This window comes from Chiloscyllium punctatum, chromosome 49 (assembly GCF_047496795.1).
Source record: "Chiloscyllium punctatum isolate Juve2018m chromosome 49, sChiPun1.3, whole genome shotgun sequence".
In the NCBI taxonomy this organism is placed as follows: domain Eukaryota; kingdom Metazoa; phylum Chordata; class Chondrichthyes; order Orectolobiformes; family Hemiscylliidae; genus Chiloscyllium; species Chiloscyllium punctatum.
Genome location: NC_092787.1, coordinates 22508944 through 22527097, shown reverse-complemented (window position 1 = coordinate 22527097; position 18154 = coordinate 22508944). Strand labels below are relative to the sequence as shown.

Below are 18154 nucleotides of genomic sequence, written 5' to 3'. Positions count from 1 at the left end.
CACACACTATAATCTCTCCCTTTTACACACATAATCCAATCACTCTCTCGCACCATCAGACCATAAGACATAGGAGTGGAAGTAAGGCCATTCGGCCCATCGGGTCCACTCCGCCATTCAATCATGGCTGATGGACATTTCAATGCCACTTACCCACACTCTTCCCGTTTCCCTTAATTCCTTGCGAAATCAAGAATTTATCAATCTCTGCCTTGAACACATTTAACGTCCCGGCCTCCGCTGCATTCTGTGGCAATGAATTCCACAGGCCCACCACTCTCTGGCTGAAGAAATGTCTCCTCATTTCCATTCTAAATTGATCCCCTCTAATTCTAAGGCTGTGCCCACAGGTCCTAGTCTCCCTGCCTAACGGAAACAAATTCCCAGCGTTCACCCTTTCTAAGCCATGCATTATCTTGTAATTTTCTATTAGATCTCCCCTCAACCTTGTAAACTCTAATGAATATGATCCCAGGATCCTCAGCCATCTATTGTATGTTAGGCCTACCATTCCAGGGATCATCCGTGTGAATCTCTGCTGGACACGCTCCAGTGCCACTATATCCTTCCTGAGGTGTGAGGCCCAAAACTGGACACAGTATTCTAAATGGGGCCTAACCAGAGCTTTATAAAGTCTCAGTAGCACATCACTGCTTTTGCATTCCAACCCTCTTGAGATAAATGACAACATTATATTTGCTTTCTTAACCACAGACTCAACCTGCAAGTCAACCTTTAGAGAATCCTGTACCAGCACTCCCAGATCCCTTTGTACTTTGGCTTTATGAATTTTCTCACCGTTTAGAAAATAGTCTATTCCTGTGTTCTTTTTTCCAAAGTGCATGACCTCACATTTGCTCACACTGAATTTCATCAGCCATTTCATCAGCCTATATCCCTGTAAACCCTTCCTATTCATGTACCCATCCCATGCCTTTTCAATGCTGTATTTGTACTGCATCCACTGGCAGTTCATTCCATACACGCACCACCCTCTGTGTGAAAATGTTGCCCCTTAGTCCCTTTTAAATCTTTCTCCTCTCACCCTACACCTATGCCCTCTAGTTCTGGACTCCCCCAACCCAGGGAAAAGAACTTGTGAATTGCACGCAGTATTCCAAAAGTGGTCTGACCAATGTCCTGTACAGCCGCAACACGACCTCCCAACTCCTATACTCAATGCTCTGACCAATAAAGGAAATTATACCAAATACCTCCTTCACTATCCTATCTACCTGTGATTCAACTTTCAAGGAGCTATGAACCTGCACTCCAAGGTCTCTGTCCGGCAACACTCTCTAGGACTTTACCATTAAGTGTATAAGTCCTGCCCTGAGTTATACTTGCACCTCCATCTCAAAGCAATGCACACTCAGTCCAGCCTCACTCTGTCAAACATACACACAAACACACTCTGGTCTCACAATACTGAATGATGTGAGACACACATGTACACACTCCAATCCCTCCAGTGAATCAATTGCTTGAGAGGGGACTGACCTGTGTTAATCCTAATGGTGGAACACGAAGCCTCTTCATCGCCTGTGCTCTGTCTCCTCCTGCTAGCTGATTGGTGTAGAGCGACTGTGAAGAACATGGAGGTTTTTCAATAATTAAGTGATAATGACATCCCCTTTCCAATCATGGATTGTCAGTCCAGTGATAATTGAATCTAATTGTGATTTATGGCCTGGATCACTGCAGTGGACAACAATGGCTGCACCAGTTCTAAGTACTAACAGCAGCAATGCTTTTTAACATGAGATGGTGAGGACCACTGGAATGGATGAGAATAAGTCTCACAGCAGAGGTGTCACTCCTCAGTATCCCCATGTCCAATACTGTCCCAATGTTGCATTGTCCGCAGGGTAGCGGACCTTTAATAATTCACGCGGATAAAGTGTGGAGCCGGAAAAAGCACAGCAGGTCAAGCAGCATCAGAGGAGGAAGGGAGTCAATGTTTCAGGTTGGAACTATTCGGTAAAAGTTTCCGACCTGAAATGTCGATACCACTTCTCATCTGATGCTGCTTGACCTGCTGTGCTTTATCCAGCTCCACACTTCATCCACTCTGACTCTCCAGCATCTGCACTTCTCACTGTCTCCGAGATCTTTGGTAGTCCTCCAACCACTACATTGAAGAGAAAACCATTGCCTGGATTTAAAGATAACTGATCCTTTCCAGAGTATCTATTGTTCTATCTCTCCTGCACTGGGGATCAGATGAGGCCTTGGGGTGACGGATATGGAGCTCAGCCTGATTGCTGACATTGGGCACGGTGCCATTGAAGTTCTTTTTTTAAGGTTGGGGTCCACAAGCTGACTGACTGCCCACTGTCTTTGATTTCTGCTGCAGAGAACGACTGTGAAGGGGCAGGTATCAATACAAGGCGAAAGTGGGGTACTGCAGATGCTGGAGATTAGAGTCAAGATTAGAGTGGTGTTGGAAAAGCACAGCAGGTCAGGCAGCATCCGAGGTTCAGGAAAATCGACGTTTCAGGCAAAAGCCTTTCATCAGGAATGAGGTGTCAATTGATGTGGAGCTGGGAAAGCACGGCCAGTCAGCCAGCATCAGAGGAGCAGAAAAGTCAATGCTTTGGACCAAAGCCCTCTCCTGATCCTCGGATACTGTCCGACCTGCACAGCAGCTCCCAGCTCCACAACTACTGACTCTGACTTTCCTGCATCTGTGGCTCTTACTATCTCCAAGTCTGTAAAGAAGGTAGGTGATGGCTTCATTTCTTTTTGGGAAAGACCCTGCACTTTTCATCAAGTCTTGCGTCCTCACTCAACGAGAGCAGCCTCCCCACTGCTCAACAATGAGCTCATTACCCCAGCCACGCTGAACATCTCGCACCCCTCAACCTCGGCTCACACAAAGCCTTAACACTGGGACATGAACAGGCAAGGGTTTGGGAAGCGCTGATCCATTGAACCATCATAAAATGAACCTCTGCTAGTCGCCATGTTTTGCAGTGATTGTGTGGCAGTCTGTGATTGTGTTGAAATCTATGTATTACAAACAGCCTACTCTCAGTCCTAGTTGCTGTGTTCTTCTGCTATCCCCTTGTCAAGCCCTTGCGTACCTCCACCTCCGTGATCAGCTGGTCAATTTTTTTACTGGTATAAACTGGGGAGGCCTCCACCTGAGTTGCCTGCCAGTTTGCCCCTTTCGTGGCGTGGAACATCTTATCATACTTCTTCAAGATTTTGCTGAACCCAGTGAGGTTGAGATTCTGGAACAGAAAAAGAATTGGGAAGAGGGTTACTCTCTGGGATTGGAGGTGGGAGGAGACATAGAACAAAAATGTAGAGATAACAGCAGGCTCGTGTAGAATCCCTTCAGTGAGGAAGCAGGCTGTTTGGCCCATCTAGTCTGCACCGCCCCACCGAAGAGCATCCCCTTAACCCTGGATTTACTATGGCTAATCCAAATAGTTTGCATAGCCAATCCACCTAACCACACATATCTTTGGACTACAGGAGGAAACCAGAGCACCCAGACATTGAGTGAATGTGCAAACTGTGCTGTACATCTCTATGACTCTGTAAGTCTACCCAGACAGGCTAGAATTGAACCTGGGTCCCTAGCATTGTGAGGTAGCAGTGCTAACCACTGGGCCACTGTCGCACCACATGCACAGCGTTGTCATGAACAGTAAGTTTGGGAGATTATAAGGAGGTAAACTGTGAGTTACAAAGCTCCTGAACCTGTAGCCTAACCACTCCACCCAAATTCTCCACCTTACTTTCCTTGCTATTTAGACACAGGAGCAGAAATTAGGCCATTCAGCCCTTCCGAGACTGGTGTGCCATTCAAACCATTCATGTTTCTCAACCCCACTCTCCCGCTTTCCGAGAACATGCATTACAGGTCATTCTGGTATGATGTGCATTTCATCAACAAAAATTGACCATAACGTGATTGACAAATTGTGGGCGCTGTTTGGATAATGCAAATTTTCCAGGTATGGTAATTTTCTATGGTGATCTTCGACAGCGCGATTTTCCATAATGGCTTTCCATAGTGGGATATTCTATAGTGTAAGGTTGCAGGAGAACACCCTGTATTTCTATTAAATAGAAAATTGGACATTAAGGTCAACAATGACTCATCATTTCAGCAAAAGCCTACATTTGATTGTCAGCGGGAGTGCTTTGTCAGTTGAACATTGTGGCCAGATCAAGGAGATTTCCAGGCATCCAGCAGCAGTGATCTCATATCATCGCCTACCAAAATTGGCCAATCACAGTGGAGTACAGAAATTGCTGGAAAAGCTCAGCTGGTCTGGCAGTATCTGTGCAGGGGTCACTCAACCCATCACTAACAAGAGAGTGGAGAAATTGACAAATATAAGAGAGGCTTCTCATTCCTAATCATTAACGTGTTAAAAATCCAATTGCACCTCATACGTTCAGCTATAACTTGAAAGTTTGTACTGCAAGGCTCTAATAGCATAAATTGGCAAATTTTCAGCAGTTAGGTGAATTCTATTTGATTATAATCTGGGTGAACTTCAGTAGCAGAACCTGTGGGGAAACAAATTCAGAAGTTGGTTATAATAAGAAGTCCATGAACTGAAAAACTAACCTGTTTCTCTCTCCACAAATGCTGCCCCATTTGCTGAGAATTTCCAGCATTTTCTGATTTTTGTATTGGATTTCCAATATTTAATGTACATTACTTTCACATGGAATATTAATTGCCCTATTGTGACGTAGAATCATCAGAATGGCCCTCTACTACCACCTGGAGTCTGTTAAAGGGTTGGTCTTGATAAGGTACATGCAATTCCAATGTTGCATTATGTTTCTAACAAGACAAAATACATATTTTACTTAACAGTCGCTTTCAGTTCCAAAAAAGGGTCTTTGGACTTGAAAGATTAACTCTGTTTCCCTCTCCACAAAAACTGCGTTTCTCCAGCACTCTCTGTTCTTTTTATTATACATTTTAATCATTTTCTACTGGGACCCAAAGATGTCATAGCTGGAAGTGGCTTTCCACATACCTGGTAATTTTGCAGTAGAATTAGATTGAGGTAGAGTTCACTGAAGGCCAGCTTCAGGTCACATATGGCCTTGTGTCGTGCTCGGTGTCTGTTTGGTCGATAAAGGATGCTCCACCATTGCCTTGATGGCCTCACACCATCTTCTCGCTGCGCATCCAGCACTCCTTCCAGTTCATTCTGTAGTGTTGCTAATTGTCGCTGGGTTTCTGCGAGCTTTTCTAGAATTGGGTTGAAAGGAAGCAGTTATTTCATTGAGAAAATGACTGCCTCTTAAGGAATTGTGGCATCTACAGTGCTCCCATTCACAATAACTATATTTCACTTTGGCAACAAAGTCATGGAACAGAAGATGTACACGAACTTCTTGCCTCTACTATTCTTTTTGGCACCCACTGCCAAAAAGAATAGTAGAGGCAAGAACCATCAAGATATTTATGAAGTATTCAGAGAAGCACTTGAAATATCATACCAAATGCTGGAAAATGGGATTAGAATAGAGTCATAGAGATGTAAGCATGGAAACAGACCCTTCGGTCCAACTCGTCCAAGCTGACCAGATATCCCAACCCAATCTAGTTCCACCTGCCAGCACCTGGCCCGTATCCCTCCAAACCTTTCCTATTCATATACCCATCCACATGACTCTTAGTGTTGCAATTGTACCAGCCTCCACCACTTCCTCTGGCAGCTCATTCCATACACATACCATCCTCTGTGTGAAAAAGTTGCCCCTTAGGTCTCTTTCATGACCAGTTTGGACATGGGAGTTGAAAGGCCTTTTTCGAGATTGCAAAGATTCTATGACTGGTTGGTTTTTTTAAACATACAGTCATTGAGCCATTGAGTCGTACAGTTGGGCCCTTCAATCTGACCAGCCCATGCTGATTATAATCCCAAACCAAACTAGTCCCACCAGCCTGCACTTGGCCAATATCCTTCCAAACCTTTCCTATTCATGTACTTATCCAAATGTTTTTTAAATGTTGTAACTGTACCCACATCCACCACTTCCTCTGGAAGTTCATTCCACACACAAACCACTCTCTGTGAAAAAGAAATTGCACCCCCATGTCTTTTTTTTTTAAATCTTCCTCCTTCTTCATCTTAAAAATGTGCCTCCTCATTTTGAAAATTCCCACCAAAGGGAAAAGACATTTGTCATTCACTTTATCCATGCCCCTCATGATTTTATAAACCTCCATAAGATCAACCCTCAATCTCCTACAATCCAGTAAAAATGACCTCCTAGCCTATCCATCCTTATAACTCAAACCTTCCATTCCCAGCAACATCCTGGTAAATCTTTTCTGATCCTTCTCCAGCTTATATACTTCCTATAAAAGGGTGACCAGACCTGGACACAGTACTCCATAAGAACCCTTGCCAATGTCCTGTACAACCTCAACATGATGTCCCAACTCCTATACTCAAAGGCCTGAGCAATGAAGGCAAGTGTGCTAAACATCTTCTTAGCTACCCTGACATATGACACAAACTTTAAAGAATTATGTACCTAAATCCCTAGGTCTCTCTGTTCTACAACACTACCCAAGGGTATACATTTAATTGTATAAGTGCTGCCCTTGTTGTTTTACCAACGTGCAATGCCTTGCATTTATCCAAATTCAACTCCATCTGCTACTCCTGAGCCCTTGACCCAATAGGTATGATTGCAATGAAGTTGGCAGGGTCTCTGTGTTGGTAGAAATGTAATTAACCTTGAAGGAGCACTGGTACCCAGTGGCATAGAAGCTCTGATCAACACAAGCAATTTGCACATTCAGTCAAAGACTGGTGTAGGCTCTTTGCAATGCATTGATGAAGAGCAGCAGTCTGAAAGCTAGTACTTCCAAATAAACCTATTGGACTATAACCTGGTGTTGTATGATTTTTAACTTTGTCCACCCCAGGCCAGTATCAACACCTCCAAATCTTGATAGAGAAGAATTTTGGTCAGTTCAGCGCCCTGAAATTTTGCTTCATTTAGTTAAAGGAAACTCTTGCATTTATGTAGTACCATTCACAACCTCAGGACATCCTATATTGACTGTCAAGTCAATGGAGTACTCTTTCGAATGGTGCAACTGTTGTGATGCAGGGAACTTGGGAGCCAGTGTACACACAGCAAACCTCCACAAAGAGTAATATGATAATGACCAAATCAACTATCTAAGTGATGTTGACGGCAGGACAGATATTAACTAGGACATTTGGGAGAATTACTGAGCTCTTTTCCAAACTAGCGCCATGTGACCTTTTATGTGCAACTTCAAAGTAAAGGTGGGGCTTTAACTGACAGCTCACGTGAAAGGTCCAACCCCTCTGTTACTGCTGCATTGGAGAGCCACCCTTGAATGGGTTTGTTTTGGTCATGTGTCTGGAGTGAGACTTGAACTCACAACTGTCTAACACAGAGGCAAAAGCACTATCCACTGAGCCACAGCTGAAAAGATAGTACTGTCAAACCATTCTCCAAGAAACAGTAATAGTAGTAGCCACAATCCACTCTCTCATTAGACAGAGAGACAGACAATGAGAGGTGAATGTAACCTGAGGTTCAGTCAAGGGATGAGGATGACATGGCAGGATTGTTATGGTGACCTTGGCTTGGGTTGAGCCTGCACTGTTAGTAGTATCACTGTGTATTACAAACCAGCCGTCCAGCCAACTGATTCACCCAGAGAATTAACCAGATTGAGCAGAGCGCAAGATAGGATCGGTTGTTTCTGCTCTTTGATCAGAACAGGTTTAATGGCCCAATTTACATTGTTAGGACTGACATTCTTTTACTTTAGATCAAGTATTTCAATTGTCTTGTTTCAACTGATTGAATTCTCCACTGTCCCACCTTTTTTGGAGCAGAGGCTTTTGTACAGAATGACCATGAGATTTTGCAAGGGGGACCCTAATCCCAAGTGCCCCAACTCCACTCCTCTATTTCCATTCAACCACAAAGCTAACATAATTTTCAATCATACACCAGATTTTTAACTTTGTCCACTCCAGTCCAACACCAGCACTTCCACATCACAATCTTCAATGTTGGCACAGTTCCTGCCTTTGACATAAACACCAAGAAAGCAAGATAGGAGAGAAGGCCTAGCTCCTTATATTGCAGAGTAGAGTGAAAACCTAGGTGTGAAGATGGAGAGACCAGCATAATGCTTCCCTTGGGCCTGTTGAAATGAATTGTTAGTTCAATGACTGATTACACTCTGTAAAGGAGTGACTGTGAACTCTCGGAGTTAATAGTCAGTGAGATGCTTGGTTTGCATGCTGCTAATCTCAGCACTGGAGATTGTCTTATTCGTACAATGTTATGTTCATTTGCCGAGAAAAGTCTTCCTTCAATCTGGATAATGCATGTTACATCTGGACTGTGACAATACCTTCTAGCTATCCCAGGTACATTCATTTGAGCAGGAATTTCATAAACAAGCAAGAGATTTACCCAGCTCCTTGAAACATGTCCTACAAATATCCCAAGGCATTTCACCTAGAATTACTCATACATTGAATGAACAGCAAATTGTGTGTAAATAGGTAAACAAAAACACTCAGCAAGATCCCACAAACTGAGATGAAATAGACTTTCAGTTCACTTGCCTTGTCCAATATTGATCTGTTAGCAACGTAGCTAAAATAAATCATCTGGATTCCATCACTGCTTGTGGGGCCGAGCCATCACTAATTAGCTACAAAGTGGCTTTACCCCAAAAAATACGTAATTGGCCCCAAAGCATGCTGGACTTCTCAAGGTTGTGAAGGTTCTATGCAAATGTTTGTGCTTCCTCATCACTGTTAGCACTGCTGTAATTCCAAGACGGTTCAAGATTGGACCATGTTGTAGCTCTTTGTTTGACCTGCACTGCCTTTGATCTCATTTGCATCGCAGAGAATCTGTGTATTTCATGGCATTGCACCAGTTCATATGAAGACAAATTATGTCTGCTTCTTTTGTTGTAAAGTGAAATTGTGCTGATTGATTAAGTGAGTCTGTTTACAATTGATGCCCACTGTGCTTGATTGATCACATTTGGATGTTGACTCAGAGAGAAGTAAAGCTGGAAACCAGAGCTGTCCCATACAGTAGTCATTTTAAAATGCTGTGAGTAAAATCAGTTACATATATAGAAACCTAACTCCGAGAGGAATATACATCAATATTGTTCCAGGAGAAACAAAAATAAACTCCTTGACTTTTACGTACGTCACAAAATTGTTGAAATTGTATAAATGATATTCACTAAACAAATTAATCCAGAGAGCTGTTGGTGTTTAAACAATGTTAAAAATGACACTATCATTTATTTCAAGGACTGTATTCCTGATCAAGAAAGTCATTAACAGCAAACTTAGATGCAAATAATGATGGAAAAATTCCAAGGTTTACCTGCGTAGAATGTATTTATTTTGGTTAGTTCCTTTTCGCTTATCTGGAAGAATCGCTCTTCAAAAGATGCATAGTATCGCTGAATTGCTGCGGGTTCTGTCACTGTAGAGACAAGTACAGAAAATGCATCAAAGGATTTAATTACAATCAGCAAGAAATCAAGAGCATTTCACGTTCTTTAGTCTGTGAATCTTATGTAAGTACATCTCTTTTGCATTGCTCATGTTGAATAAGAGAAGAAAATGCGTGACACACAGTAAATATGAGTTTTACAGCAAGTAGGTTGGGAAGGAGCTTCCTTCACAGTGACCTGAGCCAATGTAGGAAATTGAACCCATGCTGTTGGCATCATAGCAAAGCAGCCATGCAACTGAGTCAGTCAAACCCCTCCATTCTTTAGAATAGAAACTTTAAAATAGCACTGTCAAAAGGAGGCTACTATGGATATGAGAAATCTGAAATTAAAGCAAAATGGACAACAACGGAATTACTCAGCCGATCTGGCATCATCTTTGTTTTTACACTTCTGGGATGTGGGTGTCACTGGCTGGACCCAGTATTTATTGCCCGTCCCTAGTTGCCCCTTTAGAAGGTGAGGGAAAGCTACCTTCCTGAACCGCTGCAGTCCGCCTGTTGTGGTTGACCCACAGTACCATGAGGGGGGGGTATTCCCGGATACTGACCCAGTGACAGTGAAGGAATGACAGTATATTTCCAGGATGGTGAGTGGCTTGGATGGGAACTTGGGTGTTCCCATGTATCTAGTTAAAGTTTCAGACCAACCCTTAATTCCGGCTTTAAAACTGGAAATATCCGGCGAGATTTTAACATCAAACCCATCCACTTACACAATTAAAATGGGGCCCATCTCCTGTCCATCTGTGAAACTTGCCAAATTTTCTGATAATCTTAAAGCCCTTCTGTCAGGTCCTCTTTGTTATATTGAATGCAAGAATGGAATCCATATCTACACTGAGCCACTTCTTTGGGAATGCTGCATTAATTATAGCCTGGAATGTTTCGCGTGTTTATTTGTGACAGTTTGAAAACTGACTTGATTAATCTGTTTGCAATTTGCTCATTATTGGGCAAAAGTTTTTTTAAAATTCCCTTTCACAGCTAATTGATTGTAAACTGTGACAAAAGAAAACTCTATTAGGTCTTTATGATAGCTCTAAGCTAATGGAGAGCAGGAGCTACTGTTTGCAATTAGTTCATCTGTAGATTGTCCCCATTGATTTATTACCATCGTCTCACCCCTGTATGAGTACACAGGCTGATAAAACACAAGTTATTGTGACCAGGACAAAGAAGCGACTGGATCAGAAAGAAATCAGTGCTCGTCACATCCGGAGATATGAAGCACAGAGACAAAAGTTATCCTTATCTGGGACTATTTGATAGACATGATCTGAACAGACTAGATTGCCATTTTGCTTGACTGAGAGGGGAAGTTTTGATTTTGTCTTGAATAATATTTTTTTTCAGGAAATGTTGGTGAGCCTGAACTCACCCCATCAGCGCCACTCCATGTTTCAGATATTTTTATTTACAGAGTGCAGAGTGCAAATAATTTGGAGTAAATCCAATGCCTTCAAGCGCTCTGAGAGCCATCCTTTGGTGGAGAGAAGAAGGAATGACTGTCAGACTAACAATCCCGTAAACCTCCAAGCAATCCTCTAGGCACGTGGTTTCAAATCCCACCATGGCAGATGGTGGAATTTGAATTCAATAGAAAATCTGGAATTAAGAAAAGTGCTGAGCTAAAGGTGACAGTTGTCAAAAACCCATCTGGTTCACTGATTTCCTTTCAGGATGGAAATTTGCTGTCCTTACAGGTCTGGCCTCCAAGTGACTCCAGACTCCAAACAAAATGGTTGGCTCTGAACTGCCCTCCAGGCAATTAGGGATGGACATCAAGTGCTGGCCTATTCAGCAGTGTCCATATCCCATGATGGATTGAATGGCCTGCTTCCACACTGTAGGGATTATATGAATATAAAAGAAAACTATAGTGACACTTTCAGGCATCAAATCTCCTTATTAGGCTCCAGTGTGAGTGATTATTGTGTATTTATTGTATCTTCTGACGCTAAGAAGTCACCTTTTCTGGTCATGTTTGCTCCTAATTGTGCTCTGACACCAGCCATTGGGCTACCTTTGCCAAATGTCACGCCAACCAGTCTCTAAGAGGGACATAGGGCCAGCCCAGGATCACCAGAGACATCCTTTCACTAAGTCCCATGAATAACCCAGTAATCCTTAAACTTTAATTCCATTCCTGCTTTCCTGACTGCCTACTCTTGCTTTGCTGAGTTCCATTGTGCCTGCCTGACGTCTGTTCCTGAGCTGAGTTTTAAGTCTCATTTGCTTCCACCTTCAGAACTTCACTCACATCTGCCCTTACACTATAGAACCCTAATCCAAGCATCCAACCCCAATCCAAGGGGATGTCTCCCCTTCATCCGAAGTTCTGCTTCCCGCGTGTTAATAGGTTAACTCTCTCCTCTCTAAGGTCCTGAAATGTCATGCCTAGAACTGGACATAATACACCAGCTGAGACCTAATCAGTAACTGTGAAAGTTTGGCCTAACTCCCTCAGCAATCAGGCCAATCTGCCCATCTTGAACCCCAAGCTAAAGTTCTGGGGACTTGGGTTTGAATCCTGCAATAGCAGATGATGAAACATGAGTTCAGTAAAAACCTGGAATAAATATTTGGCTCAATGGTGACCATGTAACTGCTGTCAATTGTTGTAAAAACCCATCTGGTTCACTAATGCCCTTTAGGGAAGGAAACTGCCATCCTTACCTGGTTTGACCTACACGTGACTCTTGACTCACAGCAATGTGATTGATTGTAACTGCTCCCTGGACTATTAGGAATGGTTACTAAATGTTGGCCCAGACAGAAATGTCCCCATCCCGTGAATGAATAATAAACATTTTTTGACACACTCCAATTCATTCCTTGACCTTCTCCTCCCTTCTTTCTGGCTTCTTAAGCACATCTTAAACATTTGGTTTTCTGTCACTAGAACTTAATACAACTGAGTAACCATAACAATGCCTTCATATGACAGTGTGATGGTAAAATCACCAGGCTAGGAATTGAGAAACGTCCTGGAAATGAGGTTTGAATCCCACCACAACAAACTTTGAATTTAATAAATGAATGCTAAAATTAAAGCTGGTCTCATTAATTGTTGTGAGAACCCATTTGGTTTACTAACCTTCCTTTAAGGAAGGAAATCTGCTGTCTGTACCCAGTCTGGCCCACATGTGACTCCAAATCCACCAAACTGTGGTTAAATCTTAATTGCCCTCTGAAATAGTCTAATAAGACACTCAATTTGATGCGAAAGTGAGGACTGCAGTTGCAGGAGAATCAGAGTCAAAAGGTGTGGCACTGGAAAAGCACATCAGGTCAGGCAGCATCTTAGGAGCAGGAGAGTCGACATTTCAGGCATCAACCCTTCATTGGATGTCAAAATATCAACTCTCTTGCTCCTCGAATGTTGCCTGGCCTGCTGTACTTTTCCAGCGCCACACTTTTCGACTCAATTTGAGGTGAACAACGAATGCTGTCTGAACTAGCAACATTCCCATCCAGTGAAAGCACAGGAAGAAACCTTGACTAAGGTTTCTCCACAAAGTCCACTCATCCAAGATGGCAGCAGAGGCGAGTATGAGACCTGGTGGCAAAGGTGGTGGCTGCATTAGTGAGGAGGGCCCAGAGCCGACTCTCAGCAGCGGCGAAGGTGGGTTTGGGCTGGTGTGGGACCCGGCAGCATCAGTGGCAGCTGTATTGGTGAGTTCCAGTGACAATTGATGGTGCCAGCGGCATTGGTGGAGGCAAGATGGCACCAAAGAGTGGAGAATCTTGTTCCAGTAAGGGGACTCATAGCTGGCTGCTTCAGGCCCGTGGCTGAGCACTTGTCAAGAAGGACTGTAAAGTTGATCTTTATTTCTTTATTTTTCTTCCCTTATATTCTACGTTTTGGTTTATTTTCTGTGTTTTAAGATGGCGCCATAGAGTGGCAACACTATATAACACTTTTCACCGTATTTTGTTACAAAATACACGTGACAATAAATAAATCAAATCGTTAGCTGTTGTTGCCCCACAGTGGCCCCTTTGATTTTAATTGTCTTGTTCAACTCCCTCCCCTCTCCTGCCCTGTGATGCTTCAAACACTCTTGATTCTTTCCATGTTGCCTTCCCAACTGTTCCCGAGTTCCATATCCACCGTGAAATTCCTTCCCTCCCTGTCCTTCTCTCTTCCTGTTTCCATTTCCAAATACCACTTTGACCAAGCTTTTGGTCATCTGTACAAATAATTTCAGATGTCAGATTTGTCAGTGTCAATCTTGTTTGAGAATCGCTCCAGTGAAGAGCTTTGGCATTATTTTATGAAAAAGGAGGCCCAAACTATAATTTTTTTTTATTTGCTCATTGGATATGGGCATTTCAGGCCAGGCCAGCACTTATTGCCGATCCCTCGTTGCCCTCGAGGGCAGTTTCCACATTGCTGAGAATCTAAAGTCACTTGTGGACTAGACCAGGTAATGGCAGCAGTTCCTTTCCCTAAAGGGAATTAGTGAACCAGATGGGTTTGAACCATTCCCACCCATCTACAGTTCGATATCAGGAAACAAAGTGATTGTAATGACTAAGGGGCCCATAGACAACCTACTGATCCTGCCCTGCTTGCTTTTACAGAATTAATGGGAATGTAGGATTTCACGGTCATTAGTATTCCGGCCTTTTTTTCCCCTTTATTATTACAGATTTTTCAGAAGTTAAAGTTTGCTATTGGCCTGGATGGGATTTGAACCCATAATCTCCAGAATTTTAGCACAGGAATTGGCGTCACCAATAACATAATCATTAAGCCACCACCTTCCCTGGTACCTCTGCTGCTATTGTTGTGGCTATAAATCACTTGGAGTTGAATGTCGAATCCTCATGAAAGGAGGTTGGGGGGGCGACCTTACAGAGGTTAATAAAATCATGAGGGGTATACATAAGGTGAATGGCAGGTGTCCTTTCCCTAGGGTAGGGGATTTCAAGACAAAGCGGCATATTTTTAAGGAGAGAGAAGAAAGATTTTGAAAAGACATGAGGTGCAACGTTTTTACACAGAGTGGAATAAACTTCCAGAGCAAGTGGTGGAAGGGAGTACAGTTACAATGTTTAAAAGAAATGTTTGGAGCGATAGACCAGTTTAGTTTGGGATTCTGGTCGGCACAGACTGGTCGGACCGAAGGGTCTGTTTCCGTGCTGTATCAGACTATGACTGTCACTGTCTGGGAAAGGGAAAGAGACAGAGGCTCTGGTTACAAAGACAGGTGTTCAGCAGAAGACTCTTTGTTCAAACCGATGAAGTGCTGCATTGTCTCGAACCAGACAGCCATTTGTTTCATGATAAATAAATACTGACAGCACAAATAAAACCTTCACCTTGTTAATAATGCAACAAGGAACTGATCCCTGCACAGCCACCAGCGTTCCAGGCAGTGCTGAGGTTACACCGTTTTACTTCAAATGCAGGCAAGTCTTTATTGAATAATCCCGCAAACAAATCTCCAATTGCCGGTGATTACTGTGTGCATTGCCATTATAATAAGGTAAATAGGCTGGAGAAAAGGACAGTTAAACAGCTGAGGATTTTTCACTCTCGCTGCCTCTCTGTGCTAACACCCATATCCAGTAGCAGCTGCTGGCTATTGGATTTACATGGAGCTGGCTGAACAGAACAGAAGTGAAGAATAAAAAGGGGGTCACCAAAACCTGTTCAAGCCCATAATGGGTTTGTTAGGAACAGTGGGGACGGAAGAGAAGATATGGACTGTTACACCATTACATCGCCATCTACGGTTTGATAAAAGTATCGATATTGGGAACAAAGTGATTGTCATGATTAAGGGACCCAAGGACAACCTAATTATCCCGTCCCACGTGTTTTCACTTACCGGTAAAGAATTAATGGGAATTGATGGACGCTATCTATATTTTGCTGCATTTTTGCTCCTAAACACAATAAATTTGTCTGCATTCTTGTTTTTATTAAATACAATAAGTTAATAGTTAATGCCTGAAAGAGAAGTGTCGCCTTTTTTATACTCTGAAGGGGCTTGACAGGGTAGATACTCAGAGGCTTGCGAAACCAGAACAAGGGGGCACTGTCTCAGGATCATTTATGACTGACATGAGGAGAAAGGTCTTCATTCAGAGCGCGGTGAGCCTTTGGAATTCTCCACCACAGAGTCTTGTGGATGTATTTGAGGATTAGACAGAGACTTGGCCCCTCAAGGAATTGGGGGGGACTGAAGAAACAGCAGCGAAGTTAAATGAGGCCAATAATCAGCCGGAATTGTATTGAATGGTGGCGTATGGGTCACACAGTTTACCTGTGATGCTATTTCTTTTTCTATGTTCGTACTTTGTTGAAACTTTATATGCGTGATATAATTATCACGACACTCTACTCACAAACTAAGAGCTGAACCCCGAGTTTTTTTTGGATGGGTGCAAGTTGCTTTGAGTTTATTTGGAGGGTTTTTCACCATGCGGCCTAGTGAGTTTTCTCACCCTTTCTCACCAAACTTCCCTCACTAACGATCTAACCTACCCCTCTGTCCCCATCGTACGTGGTCTCAGCCCTATCCTGGCCCTCACTACCCTCTGAACAACTCGCTGCTCAATGGATACCCGCCAAAAGCCCAACATCCCTTTCATCAGTGCCATCTTTAAAAGGTCACCTTGCATCCAGACAAGCACTGGCATTCCGAAGGTCGGTCAAAGAGGTTTGCAGAAGATGTCGGAGAGAGGTGAGATAGCACCACAATTCTCCATCGGAGGCTGGAGGTCCTGGTACAGGGAGAGAAGCCCTCTTTCTGAAGGAGGCCACTCCAACAGATCCTGATCCAAGGTCACTGGTACCATCTCCATGGCGTAAAGGACCAGAAAGCGGTACTGTAAGAAGCTCAATGAGCATTTCCTCTGCGGCAGGGTAAGTGTCACACCTTTCTCTCTGCTACCGCACACTCACTGCATCTCTGCTGCTGCACCCACTTTGGCTTATACTCTGCCACTCTCTCAGTTGCCTGCAATGTCTTCACACAGCCCAAACCTCCCACCCCTCCCACCTCTGCCTACTCACTCACTGCGGGACACCTCATCACCCTTTGCCCAGCTGCACCAGCCCTAATAGCTGTGTCATCCATTTTCATCTCAATCAATTCCTCCCTCCCTGTCTGTCATTAGAAGAGAGGGCAACCCCCACATTCGCATCATAGAATCCCCACAGTGCAGAAAGAAGCCACTCAGCCCATCAAGTCTGCACTGACACTCTGAAGAGCATCCCATCCTATCCACCTAGCCTGTATACCTCTGCACACTATGGGCAATTTAGCATGGCCAATTCACCTGACCTGCACCCCTTTGGCCTGTGGGAGAGAACCAGAGCACCCGGAGGAAATCCATGCAGACACAGGGAGAACATGCAAACTCTACACAGACGGTCACCTGAGGCTGGGATCGAACCCGGGTCCCTGGCACTGTGAGGCAGCAGTGCTAACCACTGAGCCACTGTGTCACCATTCTTCCGAGGGCAGAGAATGCCCATACGGGTGGAGCAGTGCCCAACATTAGGGTGGTCAGCCCTAAGAAGAAGAGAATCCTGGGTCTTGCAGGAACGGGTTGGGACCGCTGCCATTGTGTATCAGAGGATTTCCGTAATGGTCGTGCAGGGAAGGCAAATACTAGGTGCCAATATCTACGGACAAGGGGTGTGCACACTTGGTGCATGTGAATGGTGCTCTTTTCATGATGTTTATTCCTATGCCACACACAGTTCCTTTGGAGCAAACATTGCCAGGTATCCGCTCTGATTTCCAAGTCAAAATTCCTCGAGGTTTATCTTTATGAAACAAAGCATTGCTGAGGCAGAAGATCTGGAACAAACACAGGCATTGCTGGAGAAACTCAGACGGTCTGGCAGCAACTGTTGAGAGAGAAACGGAGCTGATGATTCGGTTCCAGTTCTGAGGAAGGGTCACTGAACTCAGAATGGTAACTCTGTTTCTCTCTCCACAGAGGCTGCCAGACCTACTGAGTTTCTCCAGCAATTTCTGTTTCCGTGTCAAAGTTTCTCTTGTCTGAAGCATTTTGTGGGAGAGCAACTGACAATGAATGAGAAGAGCTGGGCCCTCAACAAGTTGTTAAGTAAGGAAGGATCCCCCTTAATCAACAACTCACCGCTGCCTAGTGAGAAACTCACCTCCCCACTTGTCAAAAGCACTGTGCACGTTGAGAGAACAGATTGGATCCATGATTGAGACTACTGTCATGACACCATATGAGCAGACTGGCTCTTTTGTGTGTAGCATCATTCGTCATAACAAGAGTGCAGCTTTATAAGAAAGCCGTTGATGTATTCATTTAACATATGCTCACTCCTTATTATGCGCTGATTCATTGCCCATGCTTCAGCCCCAGACTCCATCTTTTGTTTCTCTGGTTGACTCGTCCCTCCCAGTACCCAGAAGCAGCAGCTGAGTTGTGTGTTACTAGGGAGTCCGGGCCCCTACCCATCCCCACCGTGGATAGCGAAGATTTCGTGTAGATGTTAGAGAAGGCTTAGGGTAGAATCTTGTAGAGGTCTGAGCGTATGGCAGGATTCAGGCAAAATCGGAAAATACGTCATGACAGTAGTCTCAATCATGGATCCAATCTGTTCTCTCAT

At 43.8% G+C, this 18154-nt stretch overlaps 1 protein-coding gene across 1 annotated transcript in view; it reads right to left on the bottom strand.

Moving 5' to 3' along the window:
* LOC140469376 (xenotropic and polytropic retrovirus receptor 1 homolog) overlaps positions 1-18154 on the bottom strand; it is a 131629-nt gene that overhangs the window by 82922 nt on the left and 30553 nt on the right. The window contains exons 3-6 of the mRNA XM_072565828.1: positions 9406-9507; positions 5013-5230; positions 3087-3236; positions 1501-1584 (exon numbers count right to left, since the gene is read on the bottom strand). Of these exons, the coding sequence (XP_072421929.1) occupies positions 1501-1584; positions 3087-3236; positions 5013-5230; positions 9406-9507 (554 nt within the window). The remainder of the gene's footprint in view (positions 1-1500; positions 1585-3086; positions 3237-5012; positions 5231-9405; positions 9508-18154) is intronic.